At 44.5% G+C, this 22604-nt stretch overlaps 2 protein-coding genes across 6 annotated transcripts in view; one reads left to right on the top strand and one right to left on the bottom strand.

Moving 5' to 3' along the window:
* Nucleotides 1-3: 3 nt before the first annotated feature.
* On the bottom strand, nt 4-11912 carry fhip2a (FHF complex subunit HOOK interacting protein 2). Its single transcript, XM_068326657.1, has 17 exons — nt 11577-11912; nt 9833-9911; nt 8645-8814; nt 8032-8136; nt 7782-7904; nt 7483-7683; nt 7206-7402; nt 6084-6198; nt 5885-5961; nt 5587-5779; nt 5062-5225; nt 4448-4594; nt 4284-4374; nt 3993-4136; nt 2591-2731; nt 2329-2432; nt 4-2233 (listed from the first exon to the last, which is right to left on the bottom strand). Exons 1-17 carry the CDS (start codon nt 11619-11621, stop codon nt 2113-2115), a joined length of 2217 nt encoding a protein of 738 aa, XP_068182758.1. The 5' UTR covers nt 11622-11912; the 3' UTR covers nt 4-2112.
* A 603-nt stretch (nt 11913-12515) lies between these two features.
* Nucleotides 12516-22604, top strand: part of LOC137603340 (actin-binding LIM protein 1-like) — a 42965-nt gene continuing 32876 nt past the window's right edge. For 4 of the 5 annotated variants that reach the window (XR_011037264.1, XR_011037263.1, XR_011037262.1 and 1 more), the window contains exon 1: nt 16132-16245. The gene's annotated coding sequence lies outside the window, so the exon portion shown is untranslated. Of the gene's footprint in view, nt 12737-16131; nt 16246-22604 lie in introns of those variants that run through there. The other variant, XR_011037261.1, reaches the window with a different exon arrangement.

The following is a 22604-nucleotide window of genomic DNA, read 5'->3' as shown; positions in this document are numbered from 1 at the left end:
ATCTCCTGCTGGAGAACTTATTTAATTGGGACGGAGAAACCCCATTTTGTCCTGAAAGAAACAACGGTGTTGAGATGAAGACGGCTGATGAAGAATAAATGAGCCGGTGCCTCTGAACAAGTGTCTACGGTGAACGCTTACCATACACGTTTTAACTTGGATGTTTCAATTATGCGTCGCACAATTACAAAATGAAACTGGCAGTGAGATAGAAGACGTTAATGAGAGTCGTCTCTTTTCACACCAGAGGAAGGAAACAAATCCAGCAAATCATACAGTGATCGCTTGCAACTTGCAAAGAAAACCAAAAGTGTTACACAACAGATACGATCACCACAAATGAGTGACGCAGAAACGCCCTCCGCCTGGACCCCAGGAGTCCGCCTGGACCCCAGAGACAAGTAAGGCATCCCAAAAAGAAGCTCTGACAGCTCATCAAGCTGGACACAGTGAAAATAAAATACAGGCATGCTAGAATATTTACCGATGTCCACCAACAATATACAAATGTACATAAGCTGGAAAGAGTGATTAGAAAATGTGCATGATTGGTAATTAAAAACAGTTTTCCATTAAAATAGAAATGTTACATTTTTTTTTTGGTTTATGAAACAAAAGATTTTTGGGAAAAAAAAGCTTTTTTTTGTGTGTATATTTACATTATGAACAAGGATGAAGAAACATAATGTGCAAAATCTGAGTCCATGCAACCAATTGCATAATGTAGGTGCTTTTGAGAGACAGGAATGTAAACCAAGCTTCTAACTTCAGTTCCCCACCACAATAATGAATCACTACACACAGGGTTCACACGTGACCCCGACACGCGTGACAACGCAACGGACACATTCACACTGGGAACGCAAAAGAAGAACCTCGGCTTCCTGATTCACACTCATTCAAATTGAAAGTAAAACATCTGTGATCGGCGAGGCGAGACACACAAAAAACACACACACACCGACTACACACAGCACCGCAACATGTCCTCTGTCGTGAGCAGGAGGGGGGGAAGGTAACACTATTAGTGAATGTAACACCTGAGAGGCAGTCAGGACAGCTAACTGTTAGCCTCTAGCCCCCAGAGACACTCGTCACTCATTGAGGAGGCCGTGGCGTTTTCACAGCGACGGGGTTTCCCCTCACATCATCATCATCATCAACCTCAGAGCAGCTAGCATCATATTCTGACAGTTTGGAAGCCACTGATGGAAGCTCCAGGCTACCGATGCTGTTCGGACGCCGATCGATGGCAAGAACAGGTTTCTTGGTATCCCCCCCCCCCCATCAACAGATCAAACTGATGGATATAAACGGTGTACGACAACAACAAGCGTGTCCCTCAGATAAAGATAACACTGGTGAGAGAAACGAAACACTGGGAATTAAATGTAACAGGTGCAGCAATGGCGTCTGTGAGCACGGATGACGTTCTGGTTGGACGGAGACGTCTGCAGGTGAAATAATTTACAGAAAGGCAGGATCTGCCTCGTTCCGACTGCTTTTAAATTCATTCTACTTTTAGATCACATCGGTTAAAAGGCAACCTGAACACAATAAATAAGAGGGTTGGGTTTATAAAAACGTGAGTGCAGTATCGTAAATACTGCAGACTGTGTGTAACGACGAGTCCATCTCAGATTATAGGTGGTCGATCCTTGAACTGCGTCTGTCTTCAAACAGACGACGTGTGAGGAGATAAAAGTGTTTCAAACGGAAACGATCCGCTGTAACTGAAAGGTGTGATTCCACACTAAGGCAATGGCATTTACAAATGATTGACGACGAGACGGGAAATAAATAGAGACACGTCTTCTGAAGGAAGCAGGACGGTTTGAGGGGGGGTGGGGGGCACCTTTCTGCACCTTAACCCTTTCTCCTCCCCTTGTTTTTGTCGTCCCTGGTGGGACAGTGTTTCTGCTCCCAACAAAGACGTTTTAGTGGCAGAACGAGAGAACCCAGGAAAGTGAGAGACGCTCCGATCCACGGGGGCTTTAACAGTCTTGAGTGGAGGGGCCGTAATGTTCTGCCAAAGCCTGCACATCCCCGAACGTCCACTTTTCAGTTTGACCTCTCTGCCTGGGAGAGGCAGATGGATGAACAGCAGGAAGATTACGGCGAGGAGGAGGAGGAGGAGGAGGCTGCGTGGTATTTGACGAAGGCAATGGCTGCCAGTTCTTTGCAGAACTCTTCCAGCACGATCACCCCCTCCAGGAGAGCCATGTGGTCGATGCTGCAGAAAAGAAACAGACAGAAGATGAGAGGCGCCGTCCAGAAGTCGGGTCTGCTTCCAGCCCCGCTCCCCCCCACCCTAGGTGAGGTACGTACGTCACGCCCTCCGGCTCCAGGCCCAGCAGCCTCTTCCTCACCAGCAGCAGCTTGGGTGTGAAGTCTGGGACGCGCTGAATCCTCAACATGAGATCTCCCACCACCTGATGAAGAAAAAAAACACAATGAAAAACACACACACACACACACACACACACGAGGCATCATCAGGACGTCACAGCCCCCATCCGCCCCGCTGCTGTCGGAATAAGTGACTGTGAAGCGGTGAAGCTATCGGAGACGGATCGGATCGGTGTCTCACCCTGACGATGACGGAGAACAGAGACCTGCAGCCGGGGGCCAGGTTGATGTAGGGGTCCAGCAGGTACTCGTGGAGGTGGGGGTGGGGCAACAGAGACATCTTGGACAGCACGGCCGTCACCTGCAGGTTTACGTCGTAGGGCTGGAGGACAGAGAGGTTAAGATAGATTAAATCAGTGGTCCCCAACCCCCGGGCCGCGGACCAGTACGTGGACCATTTGGTACTGGGCCGCACAGAAAGAGAAAATAATTTACATTACTTCCGTTTGATTTATTTCTGTCTGAAAGATGTTTTATTTTGAAACATTTCCCAATTCTCTGTTACATCCGTCTACGTCAGTGGTCCCAAACCACCGGGTCGCGACCCGATACCAAATCGCAGAGTAGACCGAACGTCCGGAACGCACTTCAGGTGTCATTGTCTCCCGTTACCCCTAGATCAGCGGTCCCCATCCACTAATTGTCATTATTTTAATTAATATTATTTGATTGACTTGTTCACCCTTCTATTGGAAATGGTCAGTATTTCTCCTACGTTGATTGCACTGATTGTAAGTCGCTATATTTCAAAATAAACCTCATGTGTAGTCACTTGAATCAAGTTTTTAATATAATTATTTCTTAAGATTATTTAGTTTACAGAAATGTTGTCAATTTATTTTATTTTTTTAATTTTATATACTGGTTTGATCCCCGAAGGGAAATTAAGAACACACACTCTAGGCAATGATTCAAACGCATGCATACATATACTGTATATTTGTGAGTACAGGCCCCTGTATCACACACACACACATACACACACACAAAGGGGCCTGTAGGCATGCAGGGGAGGTAGAGTGGCAGGCAGCTCCTTCTTGGTGCGCCTCAAATGAGCAATTTGTAAAGGGGACGGCACCTTGCTCAAGGGTGCCTCAGCAGTGCTCCGGAGGTGAGCTGACACCTCCTACTGTCAGCTCACCTCCGGGTATTTTTTTGGGGGGGGCGGGACCGGGAATCGAACCGCCGATCTTAAATCATAGGACGACCCGCTCTACCGCCCGCTTTACCACTGAGCCACTGCCGCCACCTTATGACAAAAAGGGTTGTTTACCGTCTGTTGATGTCTGCATTTTACATTAAACCTCTGCGGATTATTTATTATTAGATTACAGCTGTCCTGGCGTCATTAACTATTACAGAGCAAATGAAGACCGGTCCGTGAAATTATCGCCTTAGATGAAACCGGTCCGTGGCGCAAAAAAGGTTGGAGACCGCTAGATTAAATGAACTCTAATACTTATTTCATCATTCATTAGCTGTTCTTTTTGATCCAGGTGACTGGAGGGAAACAGCCGTCTCATAATCAGACTCGTGGATCGATCTTTAATCGTTTCATACACGTGAACGCTGATCAAACTGACCTGATCTAGGATGCGACCCATCCTGTCAAACAGAACCTTGAGGAAGTGACCCTCGAAGAAAGGGATGTCCAGGTTACACTTCTCGAAAGGCTTCGGATTTCCCCTCCAGTCCCAGCGCTGACAGACGCCGCAGTAGTCCCTGAACTGGGAACAGATCAGCCACACTTACTTCCTGTCCCACATCTGACGGGTGAGAAAAGCGACGAGCAGGAGAACCACGGCCGTTCCAGATCGACAGGTTAAATCCCTGAGGATCAGGACGTCCCGTGTGAAGCCTGCTAACATGCTAACCTGTCTGTGTGCGTCTCTGAGGTAGGTGTCGTAGCCCGTCCCTTCAACCTGGTACGAAGACTTGGCCTCATCGGGCACCAAACACAAGAAACTGCAACAGAACAGAAGCGTTAGAAACGATGAGCAGCTCTCCTACAGGAAGTGACATCACCTGTTCGCCCCACCTGTTGACGATCTTGTGGACCTCCGTCTTCCCAACGTTCTTTGAGTGGTCAGGGCTCAGTGGGGGGGAGGGGCTGAGCCAATCAGAACCAGACAGCCTGCTGTCCGGGGAGATGTCGTCACCAAACAGTGGATCCTCCTCCAGGTCTCTGCAGAAAGAGTGTGTGTATGTGTGTGTTCATGAAAGAGCTTCAAAGCTGAAATCTGGTGTAGTTGTGGACGTAATCTGAGATTTTATTCCTGTCTAGTTTGAGTTCATGTGAACGATGTCACGAACGACAACGGGTTCTGTTGTAATCTGGTGTTTAAACCGAAGCATTGACGTTCTGTATCTGGACGACTGTGTGTGTCTGTGATGATGCTTTTATATGAACCCCCCCCCCCGCCACTGATTATAACATGCACTTATATCATGTAAACTGCATTCTCGATCATGAATCCAGCTCCATCCCTCCAAAACACACACACACACACACACGTTAACACACGGCTGAGCTCTCGGTGCGTCTAGCAAACACAGTGACTTGATGCATTGGCTTTATTTCCACTGTGTCGTCCAGACGGTTTTTACAGACAGGATCTTAAGGCGGCTCAGAGATTGGAGGCGGGTCCTTACACGGCATCGTGCGGCTGCCCGTTCTCCAGGGGCTCGCGCTCCTCTTGCGGTTTGTTCTCCAGGTAGTTCCTCTCCTCCAGGTTGCGCAGCACCAAGCTGTGGAGGATGTGCTGCTTGGGCTTCTGGATGAGCTGCTCGAACAGCCTCAGCGTCATGATGCTGATCTGGAGACGCAGAGGGAGGGAGAGACGAAGGATGAGCTTCTGGAAAACCAGCAAGCGAGCAAAAGATCTGCTCACCAACAAACCAAAAAAAAAAAAAAAAGGAGGCAGCGGCTGTCAAACAACAAAGACATGACTCATCTTGCTTTTTGTGTGATGGAAAATACACACAATGGCTACAACTCATTAAAATTCATGTGCTCTTGGTTAATCATATTAATCACAAGAACTCTCCAAAGGCAGATGGACATCTCTACTCGTAAATATCAAAGTAATAGAACACAAAAATAGAAGTTTTTGAAGGTGCGTTAATGAGATTTAAATGAATAAAGCAGCCCAGGTGGATCCGGGCAGCAGCAACAACCTCGTCTGACAGGTGGTCGCAGTGCTCGATCAGTCTGTGTCTCAGTGGATGCTGGGTAATAGCAGCTGAGGTCTCCGGCTCGCCGTCCGCTCCCAGCAGGAAATAAACCATTTCCTGCAGCAGCGCGTCTGATGTCACCTGCCTGATGATGCGGTTCAGGAGGGCGGTGGAGGTCAGGATGCCCACCTCAGACCTACGCCCACAAAAAAACGCCACCGTGTTACCCCGCCCGTCACGACACACAAGTGAAAGCATTTCAATATGAGTATGATTGACAGATGATTCAAATGTGGCTCACGTCTGCATCAGCTGCGGCTCCATCACACACACAAAGAACTTCTCCCTCACTGCTTTTGCCATGACTGCAGCCGCCGACTGGAAGAAACAAAAGAGGCATTCAAATAAAAAAATAAAAAAATAAATGTTAGGAGAGAACGTCTACGGCAATTATTTTGACGATAAACAAAATTTCAAATCGGGAGGCGGTGAGTCGGAACCTTCTGAGCCTCCTTTATGAGCTGGTCGCAGTAATCCAGCCACGACAGGAAGGAGATGAGAGCCCTCTTCCCCGTGAAGACGGCAGCGTCCTCCTTCAGGTTGTACACGTCCAGACTGAAAGAGGAAAGTTGGAGAAGAGTTTTCATGCAGGATTCCAGAGGCTAAAAGAATTATCCATTCTGTACGAGTTTTATTAAATGACCGTTTGCAAATTCCAAACCACACATACGCAGATTTTCCACATTGAGCATGAAGATCTACTTTTACCAACTGGAGCCTCAAAATGATTCAACCTCCTTGAGGAGAAGTGTCTTGAGATCTTTGTTGATCCTTGAGATGCTGTGACCTGCAGCGGAAACTTAAACCGTTTCTCCTGACACTCCCACTGACAGCATCCCAAAATTTCTGTTTCTACTCTAGATGTTCTGAGCTCCTGGAGTCGACATTTCTCGTTCTTTTGGATCATTTCAGTTGGATGTCGTTGAGTTTGTTCATTCTATAAAGCTACTGTTCGTTGGTCTGTGGCGGCCGGCTCAGTGTTTGAACATGTGACCTGCAGACGAGTGTTCTCATGACTGATTCAGGTGGGTGAATCATTCTGATGGTTTTTAAAGGTTAATTTGTGTTTAATGTGAACAGAGAATCTGCTGTACTGAGCTCTTCACATCGTAATATTATATTTTTCTCATCAAACAAGAGGGTTTGAATACTTGTGCTTCGGCCGAATTGAACTCACTGGCTCCCAGTGACGTCTGGTGGAGCTCATCAGGGAAAATCAGGCTTATAATCACGGAATGTAGCGTCATGACGACTGATCCATTTGTGGAACAGAAGACGGCCAATCAGAGGAAGTCGGAGAAGTTGCAGAAGTTTACAATTAAATAAAGTTTGAGTATGTCAGAGCTCACACGAAATCACACAGTTTGGCTCTGAGTGAAGCCTCTTGGGATCGGTCAAGAACAGAAAGAAAACAGCAATAAATGTCCGGAGTGTCAGAGGAACTCCACCCAAGGGGGTCAACTGGTACAAAGAGCTGGCAGCCAATGACTTAAGGTCTATCTACAAAGCCAGGTTACTGTGTCATTCTGTTGGAAACAAACAACAAACAGGAGGAGACGTACCCCCAGTTGACTGACTCCACCGTCTCGACATCTAAGGGGTCCATGGACTGCGGCAGGGCTTTATAAAAGGAGACCAGCCTGTCGGTCAGCAGCGCACACAGCTCAGTGTTCTCCGTTAAACACTTGGCGGCTGCCGGCTCGGGTAAACTGACCAGCAGCATCAGACCCTCACAGGCCTTCACCACGATCCTGCCATCCTGGGGGGGGGGGCAAAAACACACAAAATGAACACTAGTTCCACAAAGCACTAAAACATCCTGGCATGGCGATCACTCACAGGACTCTTGGTGAGATTGAGGAGGGAGGAGACGAGGTTGTAATTGTTGTTGTTGTTGTTGTTGGTGGTGGGGGGGCTGGAGGCGACGGCTGCAGCCTGAGGCTCCTCTGCTGGAGACTGACCGGTGTCGGGGGACAACACGCCGTCCCTCACCTCCTCCGTCCCACCGAGACTCTTTGCTTCTGGTCTCTTTGATTTGTTCTGCAGACAACATGACATTTATGCGTATAAAATCTACAGATTAATATTTATGGATGTCCCGCTCAGCGTTCTTCCTCACTGGCGTCACGGTAACTCGCCTCAAGGAAGAAGTTGACGAGGTACGGGTCCTGCTTCAGCTTGGCGCAGACGATACAAAGGAACTGAATCTCCTCGTTTTCTGTCGGAGCAGCCAGCACCTCCCCACACAGGCGGATCAGTTTCTGACGGAGCGACACCCCAGCCACAGAACAAAGATCGTTTACTTAACCCGTCACCAAGCCAGCTATTTTTGAGGAAAAAAGAAAACAAAATGCGCTAAAAAACCCAGAAGGCATCACCGCTCCTCACCTGTACGGGTCTGTGGACGTTGATGTGTGGCAGCAGAGGCTGGCGGATGTGTGCTAACAGCTTCGTGTAGAAGGTAAGAACCTGCTGCTTCATCCCCGGAGGGCACTGAGGAGGAAGCAGACAGACATCAGGAAGCATGCAGCCATTCAAATACAATCACATACCAGTATCTGACCTGAAGTTTGAATTCACCACCACATCAAACAGGACTTTACCCATCAGCCACATCATTACAACCAGCTGCATTTTATTTTACAGCTTTTCTGGTATATGATAATAAATGTTCTGGATTCTGGATCTTGTGCTCCTCAGCTGTTTTTAGTTTGTGTGTTGGTCTGCAGTGCCTTGCTGGTGGGGGCTGCTGTGGTGATGGGTGGTGTGTGACAGGAACATGAATGCCAGGATGGAAGTATTCCAGTAGATCATCTCTTTCGCCCTGTTTTCACTACTTGCCCCATTTGTGTCTCCTGCTTTGTAAAGATACTATTACAACTAAATAATAAAATCATCTATGTGGGTAAATTTCTGAGGTGAACTTCTGACAGTATCTGGTCAGCGTTATTCATGTCTGTTAATAGCACGGGTATTAATGGGTTATAACACCAAGTCTTACATCTGCCTTGCCCAAAGTGTAGAGCGTCTCCAGAATTTTGTGGTGAAGGAGATACTCCATGCAGGGTCCCGTCTCTCCAGACTCTCTTTCCCCTTCCTCCTGGGTCAGGATGTCCAGCATCTGTTCCAGGTGGGATGGGATGTTGGTGTCTGTAACTGGAGCTTTGTCATCTAACAAGAACAAAACACAACGTCACACCTCTGGATACGAGCAAAACACATTTTGGTTCATTGTAACTGCAGTGGTGGATGTTGGCGGCTCGCTGACTGTAAAGAAAAGCCTCTGCAGCCTTTATCCAAGAAGTCAACCTGTGTTTGTTGACTGGATATAATAAAATAGAAAAATTAATAATAGCTATGTTTGTAATCACGAAGTTTGATGAAGGTTAAGTTGTTCAAGTCACCTCAGAATAATAGTTCCAACTCATTTAATCACAACTTTGTTAAGCGAGTGATGTAAGGCCCCTAAAAACAGGCTAAGCTACAAAAAACTCTGAGCCTACAGATGATCCCCATCAGCTGTGTGTAATACGTATTAACCTAGCTTAACGGCTGCTAACAAACTGCTGCTCAGAGTGTAGAATGATGCTCGACATCAGTGGTCTGAGTGGTTTTATACGACTGTTTTGAATCAACAAATTCCTCTTGGATCTAATCTGCTTCAGAACGTGTACGAGTTCTAGTGCAGACAAAACTCTCCTCATCTGGAGCTGCTTTTGTCCAGACAGAGTCGTCAAAGTCTCCTCAAACTCAGGACAGGGCAGCATTCCCAGCATACTTCACGTGTATTCCTTCTCATGTGGCTTTTCTTCAGAACCACATTGTTCATTCTGTATGAACAATGTGTTGACTGACAACAGGATCAACAGCATATTTGCGATTAGAACTGTGGGAAATAGTTAAATGCTTAATGGTCAGAGTAACAAAGCTGCCATTTTTCATCATTTTAGGTAAATTGAGTTTAAAGTGGATATTTGGGGACTTCTGATTTGTGTTCATTTTAAAATAATGAACATAAAGACGACTAACAGAGAATAGGAGCTCTTAATGAATAAGTCTTGACTCCTGCCATTAAACTGGGTGTCACTGGTACAGAAAACATCAACGTACTGTAGACAATAACCTTAACAAAGACCCCCCCTACTCTGGAAACATCCTGAGCTTATTTTAAACTTTCACACTAACTTACCAGAAGTCTCAATGTAATAATGTGTAATGGCCTTCCAGTGGTACACAAAGTCCTCCTGTAAGGGAAGTGATGGGGCAAGCTGGAAAGAAGAAAGTCAGAACATGAGCACACGGAACAAAGTGGTGTTCAGATGAATACAAGCAGTTTCCAACAGGCTTAATGTTAGCATTCGGTGTTCCAAGACAGGTTTGCACTCTCTTGATCCTCACATACAACAAAATGATGCACAGCAGAATGTGGACGTAATAATCTTGTGACAAACTGACGCATGACCGACTTTGGTCACCTGCAAGTTTCTCATGTTTGAAGCGCGCAAATAAATCAAAAGACAAAATGATTATGAACCCCATCACATATTAGATTTATGATTTAAAATATATTATTTATCATCTCATGTTGATAATCAAATCACCCAAGAACTGTGAAAACCTTCACACTAACTTTAGCAGCATTAAGACCTACGTAAAATCTCCACACTTGAATTCCATGTCCTAATGGTAATAAGTCAGCTCCAGTAGTTCTGACCGTCTACACACCAGACAGAAGTGTTTGAACGCTACTCAGTGGAGTAACGAAACAACCGTGTACCCTGTGGGGCCTGTGGGGCAGCGATCTGTCTGGAGGAGGAGGAATGAAGCTGAAGCTGAACAGCTGACCGACAGTAAACCATGGCAGCGGGTCAGAAATGCTCTGGAGCTGCTTTGTTTCCTTGACTACCGTGTGTAAACAACATGAAGGATTCCGTCAAGCATCAGGAAATCCTTGAGGAAACCACCTCATCATCATCTGAGAAAAAGATAAAGCTTGGACATTAAAGGACATCCCAAAAGGACAATGATCCCAAACAGACCACAGAGTCCATGGAGACTGGTCACAGTCACCTGACTAGAATGCGGGATTTGAAGGTGTTTGCAGGAACCTTCCAGAACTGGATGTTTTTACTCCTGAAGAACTCAGATTCTTCCAGAATGCTGCCAGAAGCTGGTGTCTGGATATTCATCACATCTGCAGCAAGTCACAGAAGCTGAAGCTTCAAATCATCCCACAGTTGGATTATTTGAAACAGTAATCAGCTGAAGAATGCCCTATTTTGTCCTTAAATCTAACTTCTTATGAGGGATGAATGAATTAGGATGCTGTCATTTTTCAACAGTGAAAAACTGAAAACATTCTTCTTTTCGTGCTCAGTGCTACACAGGCTAGTCCTGAATGCTAGCCAGGGAAGGCTAATGGCTAACGCTACACTTTTTGGTTTTCAGGAATAAATTATAGACCTTATTTGCGCGGTTTGAAATTTTGCGCAATTTCACACTGCGCAAAACCGAACAAGAATGTAAAGTTTTATGATTTCGACATCACTGCTGTTGTGAAAGCGGGTAAGAACAGCATTAGCTTCCTGTGGCTAGTATCGGCTAACAGGAGCGGCTAACGAGCTCGGCTTGTACAACTACTATTAAAAACGTCTTGTCGCAAATAAGAACGTGACAACATGAACATTGTGTTAATACGATAAGGAAAAACACAAATAAGGAGAACTAGATATCTTTTAATCTAGTTGACGGTCTAAACTATAAATGCTAACATTAGCCGAGGGTTACTGGTTAGCTTGCTAGTTAGCAATATCCTCTATTGCTGACGTTATGATAAGCGATGTCTGGACGATCATGGAGCCTTTTAACCAAAAATAGAAGATTGACAAGAGAATGCCAGAGGTAAAAATGTGTTTCTGGTGTGAACTACTCACCGCTTCCACAGCGTGCTGGAGAATGGACGTGAATTTGGAGAACATCTTGTTTTTCGACTGGACGAGTTTCTCCCGAGAAGATCTAGAGAATTCCTCTATCTTCTTCTTCCTGTTACCGCCACGATCCAGATTGGAGCTTTCATGTAATGACCCTTGAGACGAAAAGATATGTGTACGCAATAAAACCACAGCACGTTGATACCGACAGGGCTCTACGGGTCGGGCACGGCGAGTGTAAACAACACGCGTGAACTAGCGTCTGCTCACTTTGGACACGGTGGCACTTCCCTCGCCAGACGCTACTGCCTCTATCCACCAGGGGGCGCAAGAACACAAATCGGCGCCTCCTCATTACCGAGAACGATCCATGTATAATTGTAGGCGCATTACATACAAATACAGCGAGGGGCCCGGATCAATACGGTCCGATTGGAAACAGCAGTCAATACAAAACCTATAGGATTCCGATAAATAAACAATATATGTGGCGTGGAAAAGCTATACGATCAATTGGTTGTTTTCCACTCAATGCACTCATGTGGTCTCCAGTATTTCAGTAAAATTGCAGTATTTTCCCAGCAGCGGGGCTGAGGTTATGTTTGCTTACTGTGTCACTGTTTTTAGGTTTAAGTTGAAGAGACCACGTGATGAGGAGCTGGTCGAACACGATCACCAAGAAGACGGATCAATGAAACAAATGATCACGACTGAAATCAAATCAACTTTATGATTTGGTTTTTAAAAAATGGCACATCTCCAACGAGCCAGTCATGGCAGCCTAAAAGCGACTCGTCTTTTTAAGACATTTCAGGTAGGAAAGATTAAGAATGGTTTCATTTATAACCAGATATTTCTATGACATTATGATCAAATATGGACATAAACTTGTTGGAAAAATAAAGGATGCTGTGCGTTCCAGGACACGCCCTGTCGCTGGAAGTCTCTCCACCGCGCAGTCTGGTCTGGTCTAGTCTAGTCTAGAGACCCGCCGGCTGGATGTTTCCTAGCGTTTACCCTCCCTGAATGACAGACACAAACTTAAACCACAGATAAAATCCGCCTGCCATCCGGTCCCGACTCCAAGTGTGCGCCGGGGCATCTCCTCCGGGCAATCTGGGCAGAGAAAGAGAGACTCTACCTACCGGGCATGTCTGCTAGAGGTGAGTGTCTTTTGCCGCAGAAGCCTTCATAACAATAGAGGGGAAAAGTCTCTTAATTTTGGGAGAGGAGGGGGCGTCTTGGATCCAGACCGGTTGCCTTGGAGGAGACAGTCCATTTCCGTGGTCTGTCGGGAGGATCGCGCCCCGATGAAGACTCGGTTCTTGTAAGTAGGTTACCCCGGTGCATCGCTGGAGGCGCGCCGCTGCAGCCCTGTGAGGACACCCTCCAACTTACTTCACACCAGCACTTTGCGCACTAGTGCAACCTTAAATACACTCCCGTTGGTGAAAGCCCAGCCAGATAGTGAATCTGCACTGAGGACTCTTTTCTGTGACTCCTGGTCTTTTCAGTGAGTTGGGGTGACAGACTGCACACACCCAGACTGTGTCCAGAGACTAATGGAGACATTCTTTCCGGCGTGACTTGTGATGTACAGGTTCATTGGGAATTGTATGTATTTTGCCGATGAGGTGACAAAAAGTTTAAACCTTGTTTTTTAACAAATGATAATGACACCTGCAAAGGGTGCGGGCGGAGCATGGTTGCCATCAGGTGAGTCTGTGTGTTGTCCAGGATGGGTTCAGCTCAGAGTCCTCTGGAGGTGCAGTTCTCCTGCTAGACAAGTCACCAGGTTTTTGGACCTACGAAGCCTCTGGCTGAGGTAGACTGAAGCCAACAAGGCATGTTTATAGTAAAGTGAAGCGCTCCAGCATGGAAGATAATCAGCTTCTGCATTCATGGCTGAACTCCCAGTTGAGGTCCTGGATCGGAATGTGACTGAGCTTTGAAACAAAGATGGGACTTGAACCTAACCAGACCTGTATTATCTGGTAGATGGACGGCCTGTAGATCCGCTGTGTAACTGTTGACACAAGCTTCCAAAGTCTTACAGATAAGCTCCATGAAGTTTGGGTTTATCTTCTTAAAACAAGCAGAGCACTTGACTGGGAGTGGTGTATATGTTTTAATATTCTGGTGAACTATCAAACATTTCAGTTTAGACATAAAATATAAATCACCACACAACGAAACAGCAACACCAAAATATAGGAGCTCTAGACGATATTGAATTGATTAAAAAAACTTATGTTTCTCTTATCAAACTTGTTTGAATTTAAACAAATATCATTAACAGATTATGTTGATGTTGCTCGTCTCATCACCATGGCAACTGTGATCAGATGGTCTGATTGACTGATGGAGAGCTGGACAGAACCAGAGAAGGGTCAGCGTTAACAACGAGTTGACCTGAGCTAGATTAAACCTGTGCAAACGTTCCTCATGACGGCTCTGGTTCTGTTACTGCAAACGCGTCAGCCTGAAGCAGCTCAAGCTACATAGATGACTTTGAACCCCCCCCCCCCATCATTGATGTGGCCAGCTCCATGCATCCTTCATAGCAGCTGGTGGGGGTCGATGGCGCTCACGGCCCCCCTGTGGTACATAGATCTGATCAGCACACTTAAACCAATCATTATTCATCACAAGTAGCTGCACCCTGCAGTAGAATCAGGGAGCCAATGAGCTGCTTAGACAGATGTGATGTCATCAGTCCAAAGAGGTGGGTGTCACCAGCAAGGTGGCGTCCACGCCTTTACTGTATTTATACAACAGTGAGCATAGTATATTTTGTTTATGGACTATTGTTTAGTCAAAGGAATTGACCGGTCTTTATAAATTGACCACTTTCAGACATTTTACTTTCTGTAGACCAGTTAATCCTTTAATTGATCAGTATTGCCAAGATGCTTCTCAAGCAACGTTAACGAATGACCCTTCCCCCATCAGCAGCCAATGTCTCTGCAGCTTAAAAAAAACTAATAATCACTCCCACCAAGATCAACTAGTTTCATCATCATCATCATGTTTTTTTTATTTTTATTTAGTCGCTCAAGTTCAAAATCGATCTGTTTTCTATCCAAAGTAAAGATAGATTTTTCTCTCTGGGGGGTGGTGTTGCTATCGTTTGACCTTTATGTTTCATAGAGATAATTAATTATACAGAAAACCATCAGCAGCTTCAACAGAAATGAAGTGTAGTTGTTGCTCTAATTAGTTACTGGACTTCATCCTGGGATCATGTCAGTACACAGGTGCTGGCTGTCCACTAAGTTACACGTGTTGTAGCTCCTACATGAATCTGTGCTTATTCATCTACATCTATAAAAAACAAACATTTTAGCACCTAAAAATATTTAAAAAAAATAATCTTAATGGACTCCACTTGTCCCTCCCAGTTTGTCTATATGGTCCCAGCCTCTCCCATTACTGTGCTGTAAGTATTGCAGCAACCTCCAACCCCCCCACCTCTGTTCTGAGCACAAGGCCATCAGCTTTTACCTTAGTATTGATGCTCTTCCATTAGCCAGCCCACCTTCTTATCCACCCTTGCGGGCAGGCTGAGTCCTCAGAGTCATTGTATGTCCTGACTTTTCCTTTTAAATAAAACCCTTATGCTTTCACCGTGGTGACGTTGAGCTCCATCTCGTTTCCTGTAGACTTTTAACCTTCATTCCAACCCGAGCTGCCCTCTGAGTCCTCCACTAATGGCCATCGAGCAGTTTGACCAGAAAGACAGGAGGTTAAGTGCATTTTCAGAGGTCACTCTGGACGCCTCGGTGATGGCGTGGCCTTCTTTATTGAATTTCCAGTAATTTCTCTTTGTCAGACTGGGAAGTTGTGCCACATGCAGTATTTTCCATTCCGCTTCAGGGCTTATGCATATTGATGATGAAGCATTTGATGTTGAGGCCTTTTATCACAATCAATTTTCTATATTTAATGTTATTCTAAAATCAGAATCATTTACATCTCATTTTGCACGTTGGCATTACAGCCTGTTGTAAGTTGTATGAATCCAAGTCATTCATAGTTCTGTTTGCCTAAAGACTGAAAGTAAAACAGACTCTTTGCTTGTTTCATCCTCGTCTTTAATAAACTAGACTCCTGGGCTTTTTTTTTTTTTTTTTAGAAATCATATCTCAAAACAATTGGATATGTGGACAGCCTTTAATGCCTGGAAGCACAGAAAATCCTCCCCTGATGATTGGTCCAACTCTAGTTTTGTCCTGCTTTGAACTCCGTCCCTCCTCCATCGTTTGGTCTTCCTGTTACCTGTCACTCTGCAGTTTCATCTGGATGATGAAGAGTCCACGGCTGCTTTAACTGCACTGCAGTAACCCAACCTGACGCCTCATCAGGCGACTCAGAGGGCTGCTCGTGCTACAACGGCACGACCCTCTTGCATCAGCACTTTTCTATGTGTGTGTGTGTGTGTGTGTGTGTGCTGTATGTGCGAGTAGGGGGTTGGTGTGCGCGCGCATGCATGTCCAGTCAAAAGCGTGAATAATTGATGAGCAAGAGGAAGGAGGAAAAGCAGTGCCGGACGGGACGGTGTGTGTGTGGGAGTGTGTAGAGATGGGGGAGAGGGATACTGTGTGTCAGAAGCCCGGCTACAATGGGCTCTGCAACTACGCCCAAAAAATCACCTCCTGCTTCGGACTGGATGGTAAGACGGGGGGAAACAGATGAAGAGGAGGGTGTGTATGTGTGTGTGTGTGTGTGTGTTGAATCTTGTGTGCAATGCTGGTTTTTCTCTGCTCATCAGTCTTGCCTGCATGCTTTGCTTGCGAGCGTGTCGGTTGTGTCCAAGCTGCAGGGTGGATGATGGCCGGAGGGCTTCGCTGCAGCAGAATCGCATGTCCTCAGTCCGTCTCAGGTCCATGCGTCTGCCTGCGCAGCTGCACCGTGTGCTTTGTACCTCACTTTCACTCCTCATCCTTCCTCTGGAATGAATGTGTTTGTGAATACCAGTAAGGAGCAGCGATTGTCCGACAAACCTGTATTGGTATTTAGTTAACGTTGTGTTGATGCCAACATTCAGAAGCTCCAACCGTCCTGTTTGTTTGCTCCCTCTCGGACAAAGAGGAAAGTCCTCTAGTGTTGAAGTGCAGGCCAAGCTCGACATCTGGAGACTGAGAGGATATTTAGTGCTTTGTCATGTTCTCCTGTGGTTTTCATTACGTCCACTTACCTCAATAATTAATTAAATTTAGTGGTGAGACCAGATAGCTTAACTGTTTAATGAATATTTGATTTGATGGGAGGTTTTTCCTGTTTCTCGGCTCTCTGTTATTAATCTGTGTGTGTGTGTGTGTGTGTGTGTGTGTGTGTGTGTGCGTGTGTGTGTGTGTGTGTGTGTGTGTGTGTGTGTGTGTGTGTGTGTGTGTGTGTGTGACATTCCTGTTTATTAAAGTTTCATTTGGCTGTTTTCAATTGGTTCAGATCACATCAGAGCTCAGAGGAGGTAAGCACATCTTTGACTCCTGGAGCAGCGCTTGTAAAAAAGGACAAGGAAAGATTCCTTTCTTGCATAATCTGACATTGAATGGTTTCAGCACCAAAGCAGTCATATGATATTTTATTGTGAAGGATCCTGCTGGTGATTAACAGCGGGTATGTCCATTGTTGGACGCCAGATGACCTTGTTGGTTGTCGACCTTGTGAAAGACTGGCAGACTCCCAAGGAAACCTCCCCTGAAAGCCTGTGTGGGGTCATTGTGATGCTGTGGCTATATGCATCTGTATGACCATTTAATAAATGCATTAGTGCGGATTCATCCAGGTGATGGCAACCTTCAAAGGTTAAATCAAAAGCTGGCAGACTTGTAGTTAAAGGTTTGAAATCGTTTCACTTTTCATCTGAGAGACTTCACCAGTTCCAAAGTGAACATAAGGAACGTATAAATATCTTTAAATAAATATCTTTCTCAGAGAGTATCTGACTCACCTTAACCTGAAATTCAGCACCCTGAGAACAACATAGCTGGTTTTTGAAGGGTCTAATAGACTCTTTGTTGGACATGTGATGTGAATTAGCAAGGATCAGGATACATGTGTGTCACATCAGTATGAGCAGAGGTATTCTGCTAAAATTGCAGGAGGGACAGTCTGCTGCTCCCCTGCTGGGATATGAACTTTTAGGTGCACACAAATAAAAACTGATGTGTATTGTTTTAGACAGAGGAAACTGGTTTGTCCGTCGTGTGAATCAAACAAATCCTAAAATGTTTTGAGTTGTGGCTAATCTATAAGAATGTTTTCTTTTGAACACTTCTCTTTTTGATAAAGATGAAAACTTATTAATACAGAATAGAATAGAATAAAATGCCTTTAATGTCATCATACACAGGTATACAATGAAATTCTTAGACAACTCTGTGCAAAAGAAAAAGAAATCCGGTTCAAGTTTAGAGTGACTATAAATATAAAACAAGAAAAAAAAAGATGTACTGTATGTGTACAGGACCAACATGGATAAAGTGCAATAAACTCTATAACTAAAAATGGTCTTGGTCCATAAAATCTTGACACCCTCAGTGGAAAATGTAATAAAATAAATATATGTAAGAAAGCTTAGTGTAATAATCTTTTTAGGCTGAATTGAGTTTAAAAATGGCTTAAGACAGTTTTGGTTCAATGGACCACAAATACCATGCACACCATTACAAAATGCACACAAATGTTGTTTGTGAGCGAGTTAGTTAGCACATTTTTTCACTTACCTTACTGAAAACTGAAGTAAAAAGGCAGAGAGGAGACAGTTGGATATAATACAGGCATCACCAGATAAACATTTCTCCAGCAAATTTTCCCTGTAGCATTAATTTAAAACAATTGCTGCACAGATCAGCTACTAGTACCATAAATCAAATCCAATAAATAGCGGGAAGGTAGCGGAAGAACGTCACATACACCAATAATAGAATCAAAACATTGCCATTAATGCCTGGAACCCAGTGCTCCATGAGTTCTAAAGTTCATGACGATAAGTAAATATTTCAAATATGGATTCAATACCAGATGATGTCAAAACAGTCAACGTAATCAATCAAGAAATAATCAAACTAAGAATGATCAGCTCCTTTTAGGCAAAAGCGCACTTATCTGCCAAGACTACAACCCTCAGAAAGGTTTATCCTTAATAGACTTGCTGTGGAAAAAAGTTAGAAAATAATGAAAACTGTATCTCGCAATGTTAATGAATCCTTTAAAAAAAATCCTGGATCTAGATTCTGATCAGATCGTCACTTAAATTTAGACTCCAGGATGTGCTGGGGTCCATTTTTGGTGAAATCCTGCTAACAAAGAAACAAACAAATCAAACTAGTCACATGACCTTCCTTGAGGAGGTGAAAAATGTTTTAGACTGGTAGGAATCTCATGAGGTTTTAAAGTATAAAACAGGAATAGAAGGTAGATCTTTAGTTTAAAGAAAGTCCTGCCTTCTGGTCTTGAAAGTCCATCTGGTCTACTCTATAAAATCCATCCCTAAAACACAACTGATAGATATTCTACAAATACACACATTCACAAAATGAGAGAAAATAACAGTGTTTACTATCACTGTAAGCCATGCATCAACGTAGGCTTATTCAACCTGCAGGTTAATATAAAACAGTTGATCTTCTTGACCCTGCTCCTCCTGCTCCTCCTGTTTGTGTTTTCACATCAAACTGAAGCCTAACACAAGAAGACTTCATGAGTTATAAGTTGCATGTAATCAGCATCAAATTTGTGACATAACCTAAGCTACCCAATCAGAGGACTAGGAGGCTCAACTGAGACAGTCTCCGTGTGCCCGTTAAAAATCCCGTAATGGTCAAAGTCAAAAATAGACCTATCCTTTATCCTCTCGTGTCAAAAGTCTTTGCAGATGTGATGGAAGCATGTCAGGGCCCCGGTTGATGACCCCTGCTGTAGTGACTCCTGCTGTGCGTGGGTTCAACCTGATGCAGAACCACCTAACCACACCCAGGAGATAATCATAGGCTCCACGTCAGCCGTAAGCTGCTTAAGGCACCAGGCTGGTTTGGGCTGAAGACACTCACAGTTTAAGCTCCTTTCACTGCTTCTCACTCTGCTCCACCGGCAGCAGAGTGCTTAGTCATCTGTGCTACCTGTCATGTAGCACCTCCACCTGAAGGTGGACACTAGCTCTCCTCTGAAGTACCAAAAGACGGGATCAGACCAGGACCTCCAGCTGGATGCTGTACTGGATATTGCAATGATTCCATGATGAGCTGCTGGGAAGCTGGACTCCAACTTGTAATGTCTTTGCTTGTGTTTTCTGCACCTACATACGCCTGAATGTGGTCGATGTCCAAAGACGACTGGATTGCAAAGGGTGTCTGAACCGGATTCTCCAGAGCTTCACCCTTCTCTGTGGAGCGGCTTAAGGGCAACATGCCCACCCTACCCAATCTCAACAGCCTGGGGAAGCTGTGCAGCTCCAGCCGCAGCCACAGTGTCAACCGGGTCAGGGTGAAACGCAAGACCTCCGTCAAGCGAATGTCCATCATTGAGGATGGTCACGTGGCTGAGGTCCTGTACCTCATTCCTAAGCAATACATGGAGCAAATGCCCAACCTCAACCCCAACGATTATTATTTAAGCGAGAGGCTGAACGATGAAGCTCCAGGTAGGACAGGAGGAAAGATGTACATTCACTCACCTGTCTCTCAGCGGCTATAGAAATGAAACCATTGCTTTAATCAACAAGTAACAAAGACTGACTGTGTTAATATAACTACTTTTAGACACGTGAAATTGCGCTACATTTCTTTCCCTTTCCTCCGCTCCCCCTTCTACAGGTATTTGTTGTATGACTTTAAGTCATACAACAAATTTGTTGTATTTGTTGTATGACTATAAGTCATTTGGCTGCCTTGCTTTTTATTTAGTCTGCGCAAAAGTGTTCGATCGATCCATTAGTTGCTGCTCAGAAATTGCTTTGTGTTACTTGGATAGTGTTGAGTAATTACACCTCATGAGACTTTTCCCATCTGATCTTGAACATGTGTAACTGGTGCTGTGCACGTTACACAACTACAACTCCAAGATGCCAAAGGGTGCAAAAAAAAGTTTTAAAAAAAAAAGAAGAAGCAAATAATCACTCTTCTCTCTTTAGTTATATAATTCAAACCCGTTTCCAAGGGCGAACTGACTGCATTTTGCTCAGCAACAGTACACGAAGAAGGAACATGATGGCTTACATCAGGATTACAACATGGGCATGTGGACAAATTGAGATTTCCAAACTTATGCATTCACTGACAGAATGCCAGGAACAGTAGGAAAAACATCAATTGCACTTAGTATCGCAAACGCCACAGAAAGCAACGACTTGTTTTGGGGATGAAGTTTGAATCTGACTGCAAAGTGACCCTCCCTTAAAGATTGATGCATTAGTTGCATTACTTTCAAACTCAAAAGGACACAAATCGCTCTTTTATCTACCTGTAACCTAATCTGAGACCTCAGTAGTGTTAAACAGTCAATCAAGCAAAGTGAAACATTATTTTCATAGTAATGAACGCTGCATTATTACACAAGGTGAGTGTCTTTGAATGTGAGCGGTGCTGTTTCTGCTCCACGACTGAGAAAATCGAGTGATACATGATACCCCAAAGAAACATGGAAATAAGACAATTCCTGTGCGTCCCACATTGAAAATGGTGTTTTTATGTTTGGATATTGAAGAAAACTATTGTAGAAAGAATTGTTGAATGAATCAGTGAATTTACAGTAATGTAGCTAACACATGAATGCAAATGAGGTGTGGCTGAAACGCTGTAAAGAAGTGAATCTGGCTGCACAGGATTTTTGAATGTTTTGAGACCCATTTTCAAACAGAGAGAAGCAGATTTCATCATTCCCGTGTGTGTGTGTGTGTGTGTGTGTGTGTGTGTGTGTGTGTGTGTGTGTGTGTGTGTGTGTGTGTGTGTGTGTGTGTGTGGTGGGGGGGTGTTGTGTTTAGGTGTTCATCCTGCTTATTAATTTTTCATGTGTCATGCTGTGTGTTGGCTGGATTTGTGCAAAGCTGAAGTTTGTTATCCAGTGGGTAGTATGTGCTACTAAGAGTGTGTGGTGTGTGTGTGTGTGTGTGTGTGTGTGTGTGTGTGTGTGTGTGTGTGTGTGTGTGTGTGTGTGTGTGTGTGTGTGTGTGTGTGTGTGTGTGTGTGTGTGTGTCATTCTACATCCGTTAATCCTGGGGATAACAGTGTAGAATCCACACAAACTGCTGTTGGTTACCACAAATGTGACCTCTTGCATTACAGACAAACATCAGTCAGGGCAGTAACTTCAAAGTGCCGTGTAATTGTTGTGTGAGCTGGCGTGACTGTGCAAGTTGTAGTTCCCTCAACCAGGTTATTAATGGCCCGTCGGACTCGGATCATCCATAGATGAGCCAAATACAGTAGAAACTTTTGGTCCAGGGATAATAGGCTTTACTGCTCAGGAGTGGCTCCTGGCAAACCTTCAGGATGAATGTCCAGCAGCTCCAACAGAGATCAATGAACAGAAGATGATAACAGGCCCGTTTCAGGACACAGCATCAGCATCCTTCTTCATTATCATTATTATAGTTTATATACTGATTAACCCTAATATACAATGACCCGTATTGCTGATTTTTTTCCGCTTTCCACACACATCTCCTATGTACCCAAGAGGAGCTGTCTGGTACTTTGAGAAATGTATTATTATATAAATTATTTAAAATTTGACATTTGCATTTCAGTGGCCAGTCTGTTACACAGGCCTTCTTATCACTTTTTTTGTAATGTGCCTGAGGACTGAGAGTATCTAAATTCTCTTATTCCAGCAATGTCCAGACTATGACAATGAAACACCAGAGAAAGAAAGCACAGATACCAGTTTACTGCTGACCTCAGGTCATCTATTACTCCTCTCACGTTCTAATATGATTCTCAGAAATAGGTCATTAAAAACCTTTTTTCTTAACCTAAATTTGTATTTTGACTAGTAGGCTGCTGTTGATGTTTGGTTTTTTTCACCCACGGA

Source organism: Antennarius striatus, chromosome 11, assembly GCF_040054535.1.
Source record: "Antennarius striatus isolate MH-2024 chromosome 11, ASM4005453v1, whole genome shotgun sequence".
NCBI lineage: Eukaryota > Metazoa > Chordata > Actinopteri > Lophiiformes > Antennariidae > Antennarius > Antennarius striatus.
This window is presented reverse-complemented; position numbering and strand designations above follow the sequence as displayed.